Below are 21,210 nucleotides of genomic sequence, written 5' to 3' on the forward strand. Positions count from 1 at the left end.
GGTGGAGAAGCGATGTCACATAATACAACAATAAGAAATTAAAAATTAGGCAAGCCATTCCAACAGGAAAGAATAGGAGATGGCGTACTGCAACAAAACAGGAGTAATTGGAAGTGTTTTGCAGGAAAATATAGTAACAGGGAATGAGATAAAGATACACAAAACAATGAGTGAACCTCGTCTAGCAATGCGAGGACAGGTACAGTGATCTGTTATAAGCTGGAAGAGCTAGCCCATGCAATTCACTGCCAGATTGTATATGACTAAAGCCAAGATTTAAAAAAAAAAAAAAAAAAAGACTGGAAATTTAAACAGGTCTTAGTGCCTGCCTTCCTCTTACCAGCAGCAGTTTTAAATCTGGAAGGGGCATGGAGCCTATGGACTGGCTTCACGCTCGCCCGTGCCAGAGCAGGCTGTAAGGAAGCAGCCCCTCCTGCCACCTCCAGAGCCGCCGGCTGCAGGGATGCCGGCACCCAGCTCCCACACACCTGCCCACGGCACCGCGGACCACCAGCCCCCTCGGTCTGGCAGCACCTCTGAGCCTCACGGCTTCTGCAAGGGCGAAATTGGGTGAGCTTAAGCAGCTATACTTTCAAGACATCAGAAACGACCAAGCAGGACTGGAGATGAATCCTATTCAGCATCATTACCCGGCAAAGCTGAAACATAAGCCTTTGTTTCTAACTCCCACTATCTGAGGAGCTCAAAGCACTTCACAATTATTTAGCTTAGACTTTGTGAAAGGCTTGTATGCTATTATCCCTAATTTTACCAGCTGGAAAACGGTGAGGGAGATGGAGAGCGCCATACCCAGGGACACGCAGCGAGTCAGCAGTGTGATAGAACCCGATGCCTGCAGCCCCCCACTGCTCCGCAGCATCAGAAACCAGGTACTCTGGTTTGCTGGTGCAGTTCCCCAGACTGTGCCCGTAGGAACTGCCAGAGGTAAATATGTTTACCCCTCCTCATTCCTCCCCTGTTAACAGACAAACACTCCCTTTCCATCCATAGCAGGAACAGAAAGAAAAAGCAGAGCAGCATAGGTCAAATTTTTTTCAAGGCTACTACAGAGAGATTTAGGCATGTAAAGGAGGACAGTAAGAACAAACTACCCTGTGTCTAGCTGCAAAGGACCACCTAGGAGAAAGTATTTGACTTTTAAAAATTTTTTTTCTTTTTTTTTTTTCTTTTTAATGTCAGCTAAAGGGTAATTTGAAAGTGAAGGACATTTTAATCCTCTGGGGAGCTAATTACTGCAACAAGCACAGCCCAAACAGGCAAAGATGAATGTAACTCACAAAGCAGGAATTTCAGCAACACCAGTCCTAGAATTCACTTTGGTTAACTGATGGCTTGGCCAAATAAAGCATACACTTGCTTCACAGATGTAGCAAAGCTGCTGAGATGGCCTCAGAGAGATTAGGACATCAGTGCTTAGGATCTCCAAGTTCTGCCTTCATACACCAGAGCAGAGCAATAGAGACAAACTCCTGCAACCTCTCTAAAGAAACAAGAAACATATGAAATGCAAATACTATGCCAGAAAAGAAGAATTTGGGGATGTACAATAGGTTGCACCTGGTTGAGATCACCAATGTTATGCCATTGTTTAGCACTGAAATCACCACTATATACTATTTTACACCCTTTCTTAAACACCCTCCCTCCAAACTGCTGCCTAATAGCGGTTCCTACTGCACAGCAGCCAAGCGGTTCATCATGGGATCATAGGACAATTCAGGGTGGAAGGGACCTCGGGGGGTCTGTAGTGCAACTACAGGGTCAAGCAGGGTCAGCTAGAAGGTCAGGCCAGGCTGCTCAGCGCTTGATCCTATAGGGTCTTGAAACCCTCCAGAGATTGAGCCTGTGCAACCTCTTGGGGCAGTCTGAACTGCTCGTTTCAATTTCTGCCTGTTGTTGCTCATCTGCAAAAAGTCTGGCCCCCCCAGGACAGGAGCTGCTTGCTTGGGTACAGTGACAAACACTTTCCTCTGTCTCTCAGGAGGAGGAGAAGAAAAAGGGAGCATAGAAAGAAAAGCCCCTAAAGACTTCTATCAAAACCAGTAGATCCTTGTCTGCAAGACTGCCACCTCTCTCTTCGACACCTCCCTCAAGCAAAGCCACCTTCAGCCCAGTCGACAGCTAGGATAATCTAGCAGCCACCGAGGTCCACGTGCCCCATGTGAGCAGAAGTGACTGCTCTCGCCCTGAGTCCCCCCAGGTCCCCAGGAGCAGACGGTGCTCTCCCAAACACAGCAAACCCACAACATGACTTTTTCCTGCTCTGTGCACAGACAGATCACGTATGGTAGCAGTTGACGAAGAAGAGGGAAAGCTGCTGGCAACAAGCAGCGGCAGTTGGTACAGGTTAATGAAAGTTTGTTTTTTTCTTTTTTGCTTGCTACATATCCTTTAGCTCTCCACAGAGAGATTCTGGCGATTTTTGGTTGAAAGTTCAACAAGAGAGACCTGCTTTCTTCTCTTGAATGCTTGTCTCAGACACATGCAGCTCCCTCCCTTCCAGTCCTAAGTGTCTGGGCTGCATAAGTCTTTCTTCCACCTCCCGTGCCACCAAATCCTCTCAGATACGCCCTACAGATATCCTTCTCATCCCAGCCATGGGCTTGCAGCTGGCCACGCAGTTACGTGCCACAGTTCAAGGGCATAGAGGACCCCTACAAGACACGCTCCTGAAGGCATGGCTGAAGTACCTGTGGACTGAGTTCTGGTCTGCAGAGAGCTGCAAGTGACACAGGCAGCTCAGTGTCTGGAGACGAGACCCCACTGAGCACAGCTGCAGCCAGACTAACCTCAGGCAGAGAGGCAGCTGGCTCTTCATCCCACCAGTGCCCTTGCCCACCACCACTCCCAAGCCTGGCATGATGCTGAAACTTCACCACAATGGGGCTGACAGCCAAAAAACCACACCTAGCCCCTGGGAGCTGTCACATCCAGGCAGGACCCAGGGGAACAGGGCAGAGATCAAGGCACCAGCCTACACAGGCAGCGTGAGACCAGCGAGAAATAGCAGAGAACAGAAATGTAGCTAGGCTGAGAGGGTGGACAGGGGAGCCACTGAATAGCACCAGCTAGCACAGATCCTTTCTGCCCCCCTTTCACCTAAGCCTGGCAGGAAGGAGATGCCAGTGACCATCCCTGCAGGCAGCGTCAGCTCCACAGCAGCTCCTGCCTGCCACCAAGACAGCCGTGTCTTGAGTGCTGCTTGTTTCCCGAGTCTGCACCAAAATTGCTCCTTCCCACTCTGTGGTACCATGGAGGTTGTGGTCTCTCCCCCCGTCCAAACCCCCTTTCGTCTTTTTGCTTTAACTTGTTTAAGATTGATGCTGTACAGCTGCTTCCCTCAAAATAAAGAGTACAAGAGCTGTCACCTCCTCAAGTGCTTTGAAACCTTTTCTCCTGCTCCATCACTACCTCTTTAAGAAAAACCTCAAAGCTCGATTTCTTCCCTCAAACAACTTTGAAAAAGAGCTCAATGTTTTTGGGAGCACAGATAAAAAAAACACTGAGATAAAAAGTCTGAAGCTTCTGAAGAGGTTAGACCTGGGCCTCTTGGCTCTTATCTAAGTAAGGGTACAGGCACACAAACAACTCATTGCAGAGATATAGTGGAGTACAAATTTGCAGTGACTCATGCACTCTGAAGTAACTGCCATGTGCTCACTTCTACCCCACAGCAAAACACAAGTTTATTTACCCATCAACATGAGAAGCGCAAACCAGCATCTCAGATTGCACAGCACCCCTGCAGCTTCACCACTTAAATTACTGCACAGAAATCTCTCCTGCCCATATTTCAAGAGTTATTAAAACAAGTGATAATTCTAGTGACAATCTTCAAACTACTGCTGTCCTGTCAGTGGTGATGCAATGTTACTGGGATGCTGCTTTCCTTCACCTGCAAATTCTTTGCTGTCTTTAACTTCTTCAAAAAGCAAAGGAACAGCCCAGATACTTCTCACAGCCAGGAACAAGCAGGCCAGGACCCTGATACAATTGCCAGTCAGGTGTGCATGGTCCCCAGATATCCCATTTAATCAATCCAGTTTTGTACTCCCCTCTTCAGTATGCCCAAGTGTCTTCCCAATTAAACCACAAAGCCAGAATTTCCATCGGTTGCTTAGGAGTGCCATGGAGGAAGTTTCCAAAAGCAGCCAAGTCTTCAGCCACTACTGGAAGAATTCATTTCACTCAACACCAGCTGCCTAGCCCAAGTCTAACATCTAGGCTCTCTGTCAACTTAGAGAAGGACGCACTTAATTTAAACAAAGATGGGTTGCTCTCCAGATTTGTCCCTCTCTGTCCTCTGATGGCAGATATTGCCTCAATATCTACCTCAGGCAACATGCCTGGTGTTAGATGAGTGTCAGGCCACCTGCATGATCTTCTAAAAATCTTTCCCCCACATCTTGAGTAAAAGAGCATGAACTAGCCTCAGCAATTTCATGTCAGCCTCGGGGAACTGAACTCTGAAGGCAAACTATGGAGTTACAGACTTTGTACATGGCCTAATCCTTTTCTCATAAATCGACCACAAGGCTGCAGTTCCACAACATCCGAAAGAGCTGCACTTTTTTTTTTTTGCCACCTTCCTCAGCACCTGCAACTCAGTCTGAGGTGTCCTAAACTCTTCCTCCTAACACGTCGCAGCCCTGGTATAACTCCTTCTTCCCAGTGATGTAGCTCAGGAGGAGACAAGGAGTAGCAAGATACAGAAAGACTTATTTTTGAAGCAACTGAAGGAACTCGAAGACTGGTGAAAAAGGTTAAGCCTTGATACACATTTCTCCATGGCAGAAGGCCCTTGAACCATATTACTGGCCTCATTCCTAGCTTCAGTGAGATTAGCACTTGTGCTGCACGCTCAAATTCAGATAGGAGTCCCACAAAGTGCCTGGGGGGCACTTCTTACTCCAGGCTATCAGAGACATCAGGTCCTCAAAGTGGTACTAGATCCCGGCCAACATCTCAATGAACGAAAAGGAACCTCAAATGGAGACACCAAAAATGGGAGAGGGACAAGCAACCATGCTTGCTGTTCATAAGGTGTATAGAAATGTACTTTCAAATCCAACCAGCACATCTTTGAAGCTGACAAGACTATTTTTTAGCAGCTGCAGGGCCCTGGATACATAGCCCTCAATCCTGCTCAGATAGCAGGAACAAAGACACATCCCAGCTTCTCTGCTGCAAGCTAAGATGTCCCAGTGCAGACAGCACCCCATATACTGCTGCACCAGTGTCCCATCAAGCTCCCCCATCACAGGGCAGTATCACCTAGGTGAAAAGGGGGGACTCTTCCTTCAGCTCTTCCCTCAAACCACAGGACACAACAATTCAAAGCTCCCAGAGCAGCAAGTCTAAAATCAACACTGCTCCAAACCCATCCATTTCACACAAAACAGAATAGAGATGCTAACAAACCTGCCTCCCTCCAGGCTTTGCTGCTGCCAAAAAAGAGCCACTCAATCTAATGAGTCAATTAAAAATTCATAACTGGATGAAAGAAAAAAAAAAGGTTTGGTTCTGTTTCTGTGAAAATGAGAACAGTAACTCTCATTTAGGTCCCATGTACCTCTTCTTGCATATTGTCTGCAGCAACAAAGCTGGCCTGAAAACCCATGACCTGTAGCTGAGAGCTAAAATGACAGGCAAAACCAAAAAGGGTGCATGTTCTACCCAGCCCTGCAGAGAGGAGCCCATTTCCCCAGCAGGACTTCAGGGTCCAACAGGGCTGAAGTCAGCACTGGTTCACATGAATGGGAGACAGAGGGGAGGCCCTCTGTAAGGGCTTGTTGTCTACAGGTCATCACAGGGGGCACTCTGGAAAATTCAGTTTCTGTCAGAGTTTGGTTAAGCCACAGAAAACACCTATGCAGATACACACACTCAAAACGCAAGTGACCCTAAGTCACTTCTCAAGTGACTTTTCAGAAGTGAATTAAGCTAAATCAAATTAGGGCCCCAAATCCTGAGTGCAAGCATCCATGAAGGAGCATAACGTGATTTAACTAATCCACTAGAAGTTACTTTAGATCAATCTTCTTGAGCATCCTGGACACACGTGAGCCCCAAAGCCAATGTCCTCAAAGCACTATTCATGGGTGCCTATGGAGTCCCAAATCTTACATGCCTTGTACCAGTGGCAAGGGTGGGACAGAGCAAAAGCATCTCACCCAGCAAGCCCCAGGCTGGCCACCGAAGCAGCTGCTGAGCTACAGTTAAAACAAGGAGGGCACTGGCTCCCCAGCCCCCAGGAAGAGTGGCAGAGAAGCTCCCTGCTGCCCAGCCATCGGACACGCTGGCTACGTTCGCCTGCATCCCCATCCCGTGGTGCTGCATCCCGTACCACTGGCTAACGCAGGTACTCTCACTTGCTCTAACAGCTCTCCTGTAAGGACCCCAGCTCGGAGGCTGGTTTGGACAGGGTGCAGCTCTCTGGCAGAGCCACCCAGCTGAAAACTCTGACTGCCACAACTCCACCCTGCCCCCAGGCACTTTTTTCACTGGGTGTTGGTTTTCAATGGGCTTCACTCCCTGAAGTGACTTTACAGCAGCAGCACTGACTCAGTCATGTTTAAACTAAAGGGGGAACCGCAAACTTGGATGCCTGAAGCAAATCACGGAACTACAAAAAAAAAAAAAAATAGAAAAAATTATTCAGGCATCTACCTCCCAACTGCTCACGGACATCAGATGGGAAAGCAGGCACCTAAATGAGCAGCTGCACCCAGGCCATGGGGCTTCACCTGGGAAATTGGCTGGGCTGGTACCTCTGAAGGGAAGGAGCCAACGTGCACACAAGCTAGAGGCAAGAAGCACAACCCAGAGGAGGGCTACTGTGATTTAAATCCACACCTTGGCTTTCACAGTGGGTTTCCTGTGTCAACATGGCCTGAACCAGCAACACCCTGACTGGCTAGCACATCTGGATAATGCCAAAGTGGTTTCCAAACCAGAGACCTGCAGGCTCACAAACTTCTCCTACGAAAGCAAGCCTGCTGTCTGTAGGCTTGAATTTGCTAGAGGGGTGTTTCCGCTGCGGTGGAGCTCTTTTAGGAGTCCTTCAGCCAAAGAGTTTGACGGAAGCTATTTGACTGCCATTAGCCAAGTTAAAGTCTTCAAATCCAATCCCATTTTGAGATACAGAAAGCAAGCTGAAGCTTGAAAAGGTCAAATCAGCCAGTCAGAGAGGTGCCGTGGAAATACTCCAGATTTCAAAGAACCTGTTTTCGATTTTTCTAATGCAGACAAAAAAAAAAAACACCAAAGCAACTCCCCCACATTCATCTACAGACAGCTCAATTTGATCGGTGTGCTGGTTTCAAGGCGCATTCAGCACTGCCCTCTGTTAAGAGCCTGAAGAGGACCGTCTCTCCTGTTCCCTTTACGTGACGCTCGTTATCACTCCTCTATTCCCCACTCTGCTATTTCACCACCTTTGGCACGCAGCTCTCTCCTCTGCAGTTTGTGCCATCTGGAGCAGCCTCCCTACCCCTTTCTCTCTGCATAAATCAGTTCCACATCCCTCTTGCTTTCAGCCACAGCTTCAAAAGTTCCTCTGCCCAGCTATGCTGCCTGGTGCTTCTTCTTTGTAAGGGTCTTTCTCTCTTATTACTAGGGAAAGCTTGGTATCTCCTCTGTCTCTATACGCTGATTTCCTGCCATTCGCACCACCATGCCGCCTGCTCTCTGCTCCTGTTCTCCCTCACTGGTGTTTTTTCTGACAGCTTATGTGGACTACATTGCACACGGGGGGCTCGTGGGTTTGTGCTGCACGCTGGCTGGGAGACACCCCGTTGCCCCAGCCTTGCCGTTAGCAGGACAGCTTACCCACGAGGTTCATCTTGGCGCTGTAACTCCCAAAGTACCTCTCATCGGTGTTGGGCGTGTGGCACTCGTACTCCCCGGCGTCCCGGTCCTGCAGCTCGGTGATGTGCAGCAGGACAGCGTCCCCCTGCACCCGCTCCACGTAGATCCCCCGGCTGCGCACACGCTGGGTGTAGATGGCGTAGGGGAAGGAGGGGTCGACGGTGCTGACGATCTGCACCTCCCGCTCGGGGGCCGAGGGCAGGTAGATGGACCACTGGAAGTTCTGCTCTGCTGGGCCCTGGTAGCCGCTCACCTTGCACCACAGCGTGATGTGGGACCCCTCCGTGCGGTAGAGGGGTCCCTCCTGCACCGTCACTTGCCGCTGGGCCAAGGCCATGCCTGTGGGAGGAAAGGAGACCAGCGTTACTTCCTGACAGGCAGCCCCCCGCCTCCCCTCAGGATGCACCCATCCTACCCCTTCTGTGGCCGTGCTTGGCAAGGCAAGCCCTCACACCCCATTTTAAAGCTGGCACATCGGGGTCTGGCGCAACACCCCCCCAGCCACATTGCTGCTTTCTTGCTGACTCAAGGAAAGTGTTTTTTTAAAACACCCCATGAAAAAAGCACTGTTGAGGTAACATAAAACCCTTCTTTGGTAGCAATAAGAGTCCAGGCACGAAAAGGTACTGCACCACGCAGCAACAAGCCAAAAACTCCGGCTGACAGGGCCTTGTTTTCAGTACTACTCTTATTTTCCAACCCCCCCACCCCGTGATCCCAGGCACGGGTTGCTGCCGGAGGGCAGTGGGAGGTGGCACGCGGCCGCTCTGCAGCACCCTGCTGCACAGGGGCAGCCGCTGCTGGGGCTCCCCGCTTCGGCAGCAACTCCCTCCTGTCCTGCCACAGCCCAGCCAGGACTGCCTTCCACCTGGAAAGAGACCCACCTCCAAGCCAGGAGGCTACGCTCCCTCTCCTTGGGCTTCCAGGCCACCCAACTGCAATGCCGCAAGCACTCGTCCCGCACCAGCAAACCCGCCGGAGGCTTCAGCTAGTACAAAATCCCATTCTTTTTCCCCCAAACCCAGCGTGCCTTCTCCAGTCTCTCTGTTACACTTGTAAAGGCATACAGGGAAATACCACATTTCGGCACTGCCTTCCCAAGTCTATTTGGAAGGAGTATATTTAGTACATAACAAAACCAATTAAAGTTAATGGAGGGAGTGGGCATATTACACTAAGACTTACCGCCCCTGGCTGCTGGAAATCAAGACCCAGTACCGCGCGTTGTACACACGCAAACTCGTGCAACACGGAACAAAGACAATCCCACAGCACGGCTACTGGGATCTGCCGTATTTTTACACAGATTATGGATGGCTGGCCCTTGGGCTCATGGCACGTTACCAGCACAGCCCTCCAGGGGCCTGATAAATTACAGCAATCTATCTTGTTTGTTGCTACATCAAAGGCTCCAGGTCTGGAGACCACGGTGGGTGTTCATTGGTTATTGAGTTACCAGCAGCATGCGCACATGGCGAGGCCAATCACCCTGGCTTCTGTGACTGCCTGCTTGCCATCATAAAACAGCAATAAGCCGATTTAAAGCAGGTCCTGCATAATCACGTTTGCAAATGTCATCCTCTGTGTCCGCGTGCATTTTGGGGTTTCCCCCCCCCCCTTTAATTTTCAACAACAATGTTCAAGTCCAGAGAAGAATTTAACCTTTCAAAAAGTAGCAACTTGCTGGTGGAAGAGGTAGCCTGGCATCTAGGGATGTCTGACTCAAACCCACCCTCTGGACATGGATGTCCAGATACAAAGTTTTTCTCCACAGCCAGTCTGGACCAGAGCCAGGAGAGATGGTTCTTACCAGCTTAAAACAAATTGTGAAAAACGGGTTCAGCTCATCCATCAGGCCATGCAGCTGAACAGATGGAGTGCAATTCAAACTATTAACTTGGGCTCAGCTCGCTGCTGCTCCAAATTATGTTTCTTTTTACTCTTTATGAACTAATGTGATTTAAGGGGATGACAGGGAAAGCTAGCACATTTGAAACAAACAGGGAGAGGAACAACAGAGGCAAACACTCCCCCACTGTTTGCTGTACCAATCTCTTCATCCTGGGGAAAGATACCACCAGAGACAACTAACACATCTAAGGTGCAGACAGCCTCTTCTCTCACCCCGTAAAGGCCAAAGGACAAAGCAAATACTACAGCCTTTGAAGTGAACTGTTTTTAAAGCAGCAGGAAGGGTAAGATCTTTATTGCACACCTAAAGACAGCTCATAATACAATTTTTGTATGCACATGTAGCCTTGCTACAGCATACAGATAACCTGCACACAATGACACAATTAGAATTGCGCCACAAGGCAAACATGCAGTGGTAGGAATTAAAAGTTGTACCCATGACACTCATTCAGGTATTTCTCAGTTGAGTGCACAACTTTGTTTTGCAGGCTTTTAATGCGGTCCTGGTTTTTTTACATAGGAGTTCTTTGAGGAGTTTTCCAACTACCCAGTTGAAAAACATTTTATCAGAGACACGTATTGGCCCTTCCAAAGCTCGCTAGTAAGATTATGACCTCCGGAACCCACAGCACAGATCTCTGCGCCCTGATGCGTGCAGCCTTTCAGTAGATGTGAAATCCCACCACCCTTCATGGCCAGCACTAATGTGTGCTTCCTTCTTCCCCTGTCAGTGGTTTTTGGGACGGGACCTTGCCTGTAACCCTACAACCTGGAGTCCTGCTCCAGGTTTGGAAGAGACCCACTTCCTACATTCCTCCTCTCCTATTCTGTCTTGCACTGGATTGCTGCACCTCCTTCATCCAGCCAAAAGTGAGAGAGGTAAGAGCCAAAGAGCTCCTTGCTTCCCGTTCTGGCTCCGGGAGCCCAAGCAGCTGAGGGACAGAAGAAGCCAGTGCAGAAAAAGCCCTGCCCAGCCCCAGTGTGGAAGGAAGACAAAAGATTCGGGGCTTTGCTACAACTTGCAGCACGTTGCTGTTCTCCCTCCAAGAGGTGAGACACAAAGGCTCAGCAGTTGGTTGAACAGGGTGGATCTCCAGAAGGGTAGGGAGCGGCACATCCACAGAGCTCTTCACCCTGCCTGGCCGCAAACTCCGGCTCCGACATGGATGGGCACAAATACATTTCAACACTTAAGAAAAGCCACAGAGCGGAACTGGAGATACTTCTCCAATGTATCATTGTAATTGAGAAGGGGAAGGAGAAAAACAAAGAGCCTGAGACAGACATCCACCACTACAAGTTTTCTCCTCAAATGGTTAACTTTTTGCATGGTGAAGGGTGTTCGGCAGTTTTCAAGCTCTGGGAATTGCTGCATCCACATACATGCAGTATCAAGAAAAGAACTGCATTTCTTAGCGAGCAAGCATTCCGATTAACAAAAATAATGTGCCTGAGATCCAATTTTGAACTCTTATCTTTCCCTCTTGAAGTGAGAGAAGAGCTCACTGGAGGAGGAGCTGTGTGCTCCACACCTCCCCTAGGACACCCAGGAGACAGTTATGGTGGCATTTGGCTGGTACTTCACTGGCACAGCTGGCTTTTAATTGCAAATCCAATATAATTTACTGACAATGCAAGGGCTGATATGGAGTAGGTAGAGAGCCAAGAGCTACTTTAAAATTAATAAGAAATGATAGGTTTGCGCATCTGTTTTTTTTTTCCAAAAGGCAGTAAATCCCCTGCAATAAGGAGGAAGCATTCCCTGATCCTTATCCCCTACAGATGAGGGCTATTGTAGCCAGCCTTTTGACCTAAGAGCAAGCCAAACAACAGCCAGGCAGCTCTCAACACTTCTGCTGGCTTACCCACCTCCCAGGCCCCATTTGGGAGACAGGAGGCACGTAGGGGAAAGAGAAGGCAGCAGCAGCAAAAGGGGATGGTGCAGCTGGGCAATTAGACTCAAGGTCATTTAGCAAGGGGACCATGTGGGACTCAGGCACCAGGAGACACCCAGACCCTGCACCTCCCCTACGCCAGCCTGCCTAGCAGGCTCCAGGGCCACGGCCAATGTTACGTGAAGCAGCTCTGAAAGGCAGGCGAAAGACAAGGGAGAAATGCAATGTCAGAGTCACCCAGCCATTTGTGTCTCCCTTGTTATATCACAGCCAGGACTTCCAATGCCTCTCCATTCAATCTACAGGCAACAAAGGAGCATCAAGCATCCCTGCTGGCCAGGCTTCTCACCCAGAAGTGCTGTAGCTCAGCTTCTGAGTATGCTTTGTCTTTGCAAAATCTGCACCCACCCAGCAGCGTCAGCTGACTACAGCAATATCTGATTTTTCCATGGGGAGACGTGCAGAGCTCAGAGCTCAGGTTTTCCAGACATGACAGGTCATTTCAGGCGCCTGACTTGAAGTACTTTGAAGACGCGCCATTTCAGAAAGTGTCAAACACTTACTCTTCGGGAAGGAGGTGGACCTTCAGGTCCCTTTCAGAAGAATGGGCATGTAAAACCACATCTGAGAACATTGATTCAAGGCTTGCTGCAAGGGACAGGTGAGTGTAATGAAAGAAAGGATGTGTCCTGGTTTCGGCTGGGATAGAGTTGATTGTCTTCCTAGTAGCTGGTACAGAGCTGTTTTGAGTTCAGTATGAGAAGAATGTTGATAACACTGATGTTTTCAGTTGTTGCTAAGCAATGTTTAGTCTAAAGTCAAGGATTTTTCAGCTTCTCATGCCCAGCCAGCGAGAAAGCTGGAGGGGCACAAGAAGTTGGGACAGGACACAGCCAGGGCACCTGACCCAAACTGGCCAAAGGGGTATTCCATACCATGGGACGTCACATCTAGTATAGGAACTGGGGGGAGTGGGGGCAGGGGATCGCCGCTCGGGGACTAACTGGGTGTCAATCGGCAGGTGGTGAGCAATTGCCCTGCGCATCATTTGTACATTCCAATCCTTTTATTATTACTGTTGTCATTTTATTAGTGTTATCATGATCATTATTAGTTTCTTCTTTTCTGTTCTATTAAACCGTTCTTATCTCAACCCACAAGTTTTACTTTTCTCAATTTTCTCCCCCATCCCACTGGGTGAGTGGCCACGTGGTGCTTAGTTGCTGGCTGGGGTTAAACTACAACAGGATGGCTGTGCACACAGAAACTCTGCCACAGCATTGACACACCAAAAGAATAAATAAAACTTAGGGACAGAATGACCAGGAACCTCTTGCACAAACACTCTCCCCATCTCTGGGGGTTATGCCTGCACCACACCTAAAGGCACCACAGCAAGTTCCATTAAGGTATCTTAGATATCAATTATCACTGACAATAGACCTTTAATCTAAAAGAGAAACTTGAGCTCCTGGGAGGAGTATCATCCTGGGTCTCTAATCACTAGAGAGGAATTAAAAAAAAAGTCTTTATATTTTCCATATCTTCCAGAAGCATAGGGCTGACAGTGCTGAACACCAAATGGATTACATAGCTTGAGGGGATGTTTCCACCCCTGCAGCTTTACAGCAGTTTTCCTTCACTCAGAAGCTCTAAAGCAGTATTTGTCAATAATCAATGATGCTAATCTTAAATTTCCTTTAAAAATTACTTCGCGTCTTTGACTACAACTATTAGACAGAATACATTTCCAAAGAGGCCCCTCTCCCTCCTCTCCCCACTCCTTGCACAAATACACAGAGCACATTTGGGGTTTTTTTGTTGCTGCTATTGTTTGTCCAATTTAGAAGTGCTCCTTAAAAAGTGTCAGAGAAGAGCAACAACGACGATAAACACTAGGGAATGGCTTCTACATAAGAAATAATGAAGCAGGCAAGGATGACTTGGACAGGATTTGGTAAAGGTCTATACAAATATGCATGCCATGGAGAGGATGGTCAAGAATTGACCATTTACTGTCTCTTCAAGTTAAAAACCAGGGACTGTCAACTGAAACTGGTCAGATCCAGTTTTAGAACAAGTGAGACAGTTCTTGCAGCTACACATAGCAGACCTGGGGAATTCCTTGCTGAGGGATGCTGTGGATATGGAAAGTTTACATGGGTTGATGTGTGGGTGGGACTTGAAAGAGGACTACTAAATAGGTAGATCACACCAGGTCCGGGATGCTCCCAAAACAAGCTGCAATTGCATAGCTGTCTGCCTACAGCTTTTTGAGATGCCATACTGAGCTAGGTGCAGGACCCTTACTCTGAACTGGTACAGCTGTCCTCACGCCTCTTCACAACCTGCGTCATTGCAGTCTATACTCTTCAGCCATATGGGTCACATCTGGTCTGCAGACTATGCATTGGCTATACTACAAGAGAAGCTAAAAAAGGCACCATTTCAGCTTTTTCTCTAGAAGCATGGCTATCTCTGCTCTGAACACAGCCAGCTCAACTGGTTCCCCCAGAACACCCTGAGAACTGAAGCGGGGGCCTGCACCCGTGTGCAGGAAAGGGAAGGGGAGCATGCATAAATCCTATTTGGCTACGACAAGTTAGCATCTGCAGCAGACCACAGGACCTGGCAGAAAGTCCCCAGTAATGAAGACAATTCAGACACAAGCGCTGAAGAGCAGTTATACTAAAGTGTCTGCTTCCTACCTTGAGAGATGCTCTGGGCGCGCACAACTCAAGAGCAGGTGGAAGCGCCAAGTGCATCACAGGCTGTGGCAACTGCTGCCCTCCCGCAGGTCTGAGGCTCGCTCAGTCGAGAGCGGTGCAGGAGCCCAGGCTCGCCACCCAGCTGGCCCTTGCTCTCCAACGCATGGCACGGCGCAGTTTGAAGCGAGGCGAGTGCCAGCAGACTCTTCCTTTGGCTACATTCAGCGCCTTCAGCCTGGCCCAATGCCACAGGAGGCAGCAGGCATACCTGCACCCCGCTTCGACAGCGGGGCGAGGAAAGGATGCCATGCCCACAACAAGGAAACCATGTTTTCATCCAGTCTAAGGGCGCTGTTGCTTTATTAGCCAGTGCTGTTCATGTGTTGCTTCCCTCTGCCTCCCATACACTTGCAGCCCACCACAAAGACGGCAGCACTGCGGGGCGATGCCACAGCCTGCAGCACACAGGCAGCAGGCCACCGGGAACAGCAGGGCAGGCAGAAGCAGCCTTTCAGCTGCAACACTTTGTGCGTTGGCCGCTTTCAAAGTAACGGGGTGCACACGGTTAATCGTAGCCCAGCGAGCAGCGCTCCCCTGCAGCTCGCTCCTCCTCTGTGTTTCCATTCCCCTACACCACAACAGGAGCATCGTGCCCTGCACAGGCTTTTTGCTTCCAGCAAGTTGCTCAGGACAGTTAACATCCTCCAAGCTCACATTCCGTCTTAACTCAGATTAATTTTTCAGTCATGATGCTTCCCAGAGGATGGCCCTTCCTCTCTCCCTTCTGTCCCCTGGGGAGGACAGAGATGGCTCTTGCCAACACCAGCCCCTTACTTAGCACTGCTGTGGAGTCCAGAGAAAAAGCAGGGACTGATACCCCACAAAACGATGTTTCATTTCAAGAAGTCTCTTCCAACTGAGAACACTTCCCCAAGCAGCCATCTTACTTTTCATTGGCTGAAGACTAATGTAATCTATATGGGAGACTCTGCCCCAACAGGCAACACCAAAACAGAGACAATCTTCTAGCAGCATGCACCTGCTATTCTGTGAAGTCTCCTGTTAACGTGCACAAATAAAAATTAGGTTCCAGCTTAATTTTTGCATAAACAAGTCACAGCAGGGACAATCTCAGTACACTGCAACCTGCTGCCAGATGGAAAAAAACAATGCTATCAGAAGAAAACATGTGGTAAACCCACCCCCCCACCCCCTTATTACTGTAAAGCCTCATTCTGGGAAAATACAGTATTTTGCCTGATGTATTTTTTGTCATGCCAAGAGAGTTCACTGTACTGAAAGGCTGGCTGGAGCCACCTGCAGAACAACTCTGTCCCTATCCTCCCCACCCTTTTGCTTTGATGTTTAAATCATGCTACCAAGGGTGCCTGATCCCCAATCCTCCTCCTCCTCCACTCCTGCCACCATCCCACCATTCCCAGCACATGGACCATCCTTCCTGAACTGACTCAAACAGCTATTCATTCCTCATTCAAATTCCTCCCACTGCTGAGCCAACTAAGGATGGCTAAGTAGAGAGGTCAGCCAGGAACAATTTATACAATAATTGGTATGGAAATATCACAATCAGCAGGGAAATATCAAAGCACAGGCAAACGAGACAGGAGCCGCCAATGAAGCTCTTTGTTTTTCCAACACTACTGCTTTCACTCGTCTCTGCTAGCTGCTCCATCTCACAGCCACTCACTTCCACAGCAGATGCTTACTGTCTTTTACAGAAAAATGTTTTCAATAAATATGAAAGAGGTGACATTTCTTTTAATCACCATAGATTGTTCTGGCCTGTGACTAGCTTCCCAAGTTCTGACTGCAAAAGAGGTCTTGTACCTCTACTATAATTATGCATCCAGTCAGACATCCAACCCCCTCACCAAGATCAGAGCCATTTTTTATCCTTTGGTTCTTCTCAGATCTGGTCCTTATATTGACAGATGACTTCCTTACTTTCCCCAGTACGGCATTGGTATTCTACAGCTGCACAGTGTTAAATATGATCTGCCCTTGTGAATTTTTCTTTTTTTTAAGCAAACCTCATACTATATGGAGGTCACATTCCTCTAACTGCTACTTCTCTGCGTCTACAATTAGGCATGTTAAAATATGCTTGTTTTAACACTGACTTAGAATGGCATATTCTTGAGCCACAGATCATCTCTATTACTACAAACTTTAAACTTCTCAAAATGCTGGGAGGTGGAAGGAATAATTCATTATCTACGTTGGATGCTGAGAAAACAAGAAACAATAGGCTTGGACTTGAACAGCAGAGATTCAGGTTGGACATGGGGGCTAGGTATATTTTTAACTTCCCAGAAGCAAGGAAAGTGAGGCATCAGAAAGACTGCTTTGTGAGTCTGAAGCCTCACACTACAGCTCCCTCTGACATTTACCTTCTTCAAGAATACCAGAGGTGGAGATGAACCTGCCCCAGGGGATACACAACACAAGATGTCCCTGCTCTTACAGTTCTATTGTTCTCAATCATTCCCTCAGAAAGTAGATTTAAAGTTACTTGGCTGCACTGAAGTCTGAAACTACTCTTTAATCTAGTATAGCTTTACTTTGAAAAGTCATGGAGCCAAGCGTCCAGAAGCCAGCCAGCCAGCCATGCCTGTGGTCAAAGAAAAGAGCGATACCCAATATTAACAAAAGGGAGGAGGATGGCAGGGCAGCTGTTCTGCACACAGGTCCCTGAGCTCAGCAGCTCGCGGTGCTCAGCCTCCTTACTTCACACAGGCTTTGAAGAAGCCAGTGCATCAAGGTGTACCTGATGTAAAAGGTGAATAACAAACATCTGATGTACAAGGGAAAGACTGAGCTGACTGTCCTGCTGGTTCAGATTCATAACGGTAAATGACTGCTGGGGGCTCAAATATCTTTGTGCAATACACCTACTGCTTATTATAATTTGACTACTTTCCTGCAAAGATGCTGAGAAAAAGGATCCCTTATCTGCAATCCTTGTATTCCCCAAAGGAGATACCAGTTTTGAGTAACCCCACAGAATGGCAGAGAGCTCCAGTAGCACTATAAACTCTTTTCTGTACTTCAGGTAGAGCCTGTCCCATGAATCTATTTAATCAACTATTTCTCTTCCTCCAAGGTCAGAACAGAACCTTCCCAGCCCTGTTCCAACCCTCAGATCAGCATGTTCTTCATATACCATACCATCCTTACTCTTATCATTACGGGAAAAAAATATGCAAGCAGAAGCTCCCTGGCAGATTATACTTACATTGGGAATATGCAGGCAGGAAGTGTTGGTTTGCCCATGCACTACTCCTAACTTGCGCTGCTCCTTGTGTCTTATGCTCAGGAGTTTCTTCTTTCTTACAGCCCACTGAATACATGCCCTAGTGACTTTTATCACTACTGTTGGTTCCAGGTCTGGTTAAGCACTACAATACACAACAGCATATACAGTGGCCTGCTGGAATGCCCAAGGCAATGCCTACTTTTATATTTTTCCAATGAAAAGCAGTGATGGCTTCATTAATGCCTTCCCAGCCTGAGCTTTGAAGCTGTAACCACAGGTACTCATTGTAAGACTTAGTGTAGACCTGCACAAAAAGTGAAGTCTCCCAAGATTCCTGTGTGTGTTTTTTCTTCTGTTCTTTCAGCTCTTAAAATGCATATAAGGACACACCATTTACCCTGGCATTTCTACTACTGCTTCCAGACCTCTAAAAGATTCAGCATTGTCATACTAGTACCAAAGCTATGAAGCGTCAACACACATTTCAGACAGCTTAACTCTTAGCTGGTATGTGTTTCCAACCTATCAAGAGGAGGGGGGGAAATGAAATTGTTCGAGCGACAAAGCTAGGCAGGAAATTTCTGACATAGTTCATTATGCCCTGCAGCCTCTGTATTCCTTTTTATTATCATTCTTCAGTCTTCAGGTCCTCCATGTTCAACAGCCAGGGTCACTCTTAGAATTGTCAAACGTTATTCCCTGTGTGATCGCTCACTCTCAGACAATAAGAAACTTCATTTTGTTTCACAGTCAATAATGTTTTAATGTTGCTTCTTTTTTCATTTTCCTGCATGCTCTGCAATCCCTCCCAATATTAAACAGCTGAATGCCCCTATTATTGCTGTAATTCACCTCATAACATCCCAGATGCTTAAAATACTCTCCCAGGAGAAAAGCATGTAGAGTCCCAAATCTCACCTTCACATTATTCTTGCCAAAAGGAAACAGCATTTACTACCCAGCCTTTCATTAAAGGAATTCCCTCTCTTTCATGAAGAGGTTTCTCAAAATAATTCTGATCCGTGGAGAACTTGGTTCCTTACCTTCCCTCAAATTTGCTTTTCCTGAAGAAAAGCAAAGCTGCCTGCTCTCTTCATGTGAAGCAAATGGAAGGAGGGAGCACACACAGGTGCCTCCCTTTACCTCCAAAGAGGAACTCCAGCATTTTGGCCCATCTTTCCATACTCCTGGAAGTTGCTTATTTGGCTCACTTCCATTCCCCTTGCTCCGAGTGACTCCAGGTTTTCCCTTACTTTGGTAAGGATGACATTTCGGAGTTCAGCACCCTGACTTTCCCTAGGGCCTTTACTTGCATGCTTATTCTTCTGGGCAGGGCCAGAGCATCTTCTTTTCAACTTCCAAATCAGCACCCTCAAATAGCCATTTAAGAATTGCTTAACCCCAAATCATTTGCTTTCTAAGGAGAGAGACTTAACAATAATCTGTTAGATATAGACATGTTTGAAAAGCTGATGACAAACTGCCCTGCTGCACCTCCCTCCCTACCTCCCAAAGCACATTGTTCCTCCAGCACTCCAGCTGTATCCTTTGGCATGGGCTCTGCACCTGCTCCCCATCTCCTTTTGAGCATGCAGTTCTGTAGACATGGCATATATAACTGCAAATAGTTATAAAGTGTAATACCTAGAAATGAATACAGCCAAGAGCAGTCTCTCCCACTTCCTTCTGGCATGCTAAAGAAACATTTGTGCCCCTCAGCCATAGCCATTAGCATGAGAGAACATCCAATTTGCAAGGCAAAGCTGCCATCTTGTACCTCTTCTTCAGCAGGAAGAGCTTTCACGTAAACAGCAAATTAAGTTATCCCCATAGTCAAGTGTACTGGCTAAAAGCATGCATTTCTCTGAAACAATTTTCCCACCCCACCATAAAGGATCACAAGAATACAAAGCATGGCCATACAATAGCAGACAGTTTCTATTTCCCCCCCAAGTTCTTCTCATTTCTTCTCTGTGCACTAAGCACCAGCAAGATGCTGCCTATCAAAACCTCTGTGATTCAGTTAGACACCATCCCTGAAAAAGAGACAGATCTGGAGAGATTCTTCAGCTACCTACTGCCTCTTACTGCTAATTAAGATGTCAGAACTCTTCGTCTTCTTACACTGTAATTTATTAGTTTGACATGTTACAGAGACTATCAGCAGTTGTCACCAAATTACCAAGGCTCCCATTTCAAGTGGGAGGACAGGTGCTTTCTGGTATTTGGAAAGGAAAACCAAAAAAAAAAAAGAGAGATACAGAAGCTCTTACATTACTACTGCTTCGAGTCTGGGAGGGAGAAAGGTACAATCATTCTCTCTACGCACATTCATAACACAAGACTATTACCAAGGTGTAAGAGGGACAATCAGATGCGATTCTCCTCCCTGGGGAGGAACAACCCATGCACCAGGGGCGACCAACAAGCTAGAAAGTGCAAGAAAACACTTTCTTAAAACAAACAACCAAACCAACCAACCAACCAAACTTGTGAGGGTTGACTGCACACTGGCACAGGTTGCCCAAAGAGGTTGCGGACTCTCCATCCCTGGAGATATTCAGCAGCAGTCTGGACATGATCCTGAGCAACCTGCTCTAGGTGGTCCTGCTTGAGCAGGAGGCTTGGACCAGATGACCTCTGCAGGTCCCTTGCAACCTCAACCATTCTGTGAAGGACACTCCAACAGGACTGCATTCACTGCTGCTATAGGCTCTTATTTACCTTAGCTCAGCACCAAGCACCTACTCAGAGCAGCCTCACTGTGCCAGCTCCCCTACAGAGAAAACAGCAGCAGAAACACCCTCATCCCAGGAAATTCAGTTTAGAAATGTGGTTTCACAATGCAGTTAAGCTGATCTAGGTACCAGCTGCCATGGAAAAAAAAAGCAGTCTTGCTTTCCCACTTACTTTAATCCTAGCAACATACGCACTCCTCTCCCCGTGCTTGACCCCCATAGTGAGCTGAGAGAAGAACGACCCAAGGAAAGAGTTATTTGTTTCCACTAAGACAGCAAGAACGCTTTGTTCTTTTGGGTTCAGGGATGGGGGCAAACAACCCTTTTCACTAGCAGCTGGGATATTCCACCAGCTCAGCCATACTGTGAAACAGCACCTTCAGACAGGCTGCAGATGGGTCAAGAGAGGCTGGGGAGCAGGAGAGAGCAAGGCAGCGTGAGAAGTGCCACAGTCTCTACCTGCTGGGAGACCCTGACAGTGGGTCTCTAACAGGTCTTGTGGCAAAGCATCAGGTGAAGCAGTGCTGCAGGTGCTTGCTGCAGGTTACTCTGAATTGCATAGAAGAAAATAAAGGGCTCCAAGCCACCATTTTTAGCAAACAACCCTAAGAGCAGCAGACTTAATGAAGCCTAGCTTCCTATGCCTTCAGGAGGGAGGCTGTCTCTGAGACTAATGATTTGACTGCAAGCTTCAGCTGGAGCTTCTCCGACAGCTGGCATAGTCACTTGGAGGCACTGCTAGAGCCCTTGAAGAAAGTCCCCTTCAGTCTGCTGCCACCCCCCCACCC

The 21,210-nt window shown here is 47.9% G+C and overlaps 1 protein-coding gene across 3 annotated transcripts in view; it reads right to left on the reverse strand.

Moving 5' to 3' along the window:
• IGSF3 (immunoglobulin superfamily member 3) overlaps window positions 1-21,210 on the reverse strand; it is a 101,439-nt gene that overhangs the window by 64,805 nt on the left and 15,424 nt on the right. For 2 of the 3 annotated variants that reach the window (XM_075033987.1, XM_075033986.1), the window contains exon 2: window positions 7,852-8,229. In XM_075033987.1, coding sequence (XP_074890088.1) covers window positions 7,852-8,229 — 378 coding nt within the window. Of the gene's footprint in view, window positions 1-7,851; window positions 8,230-21,210 lie in introns of those variants that run through there. The other variant, XM_075033988.1, reaches the window with a different exon arrangement.

This window comes from Buteo buteo, chromosome 8, assembly GCF_964188355.1.
Source record: "Buteo buteo chromosome 8, bButBut1.hap1.1, whole genome shotgun sequence".
Classification (NCBI taxonomy): domain Eukaryota; kingdom Metazoa; phylum Chordata; class Aves; order Accipitriformes; family Accipitridae; genus Buteo; species Buteo buteo.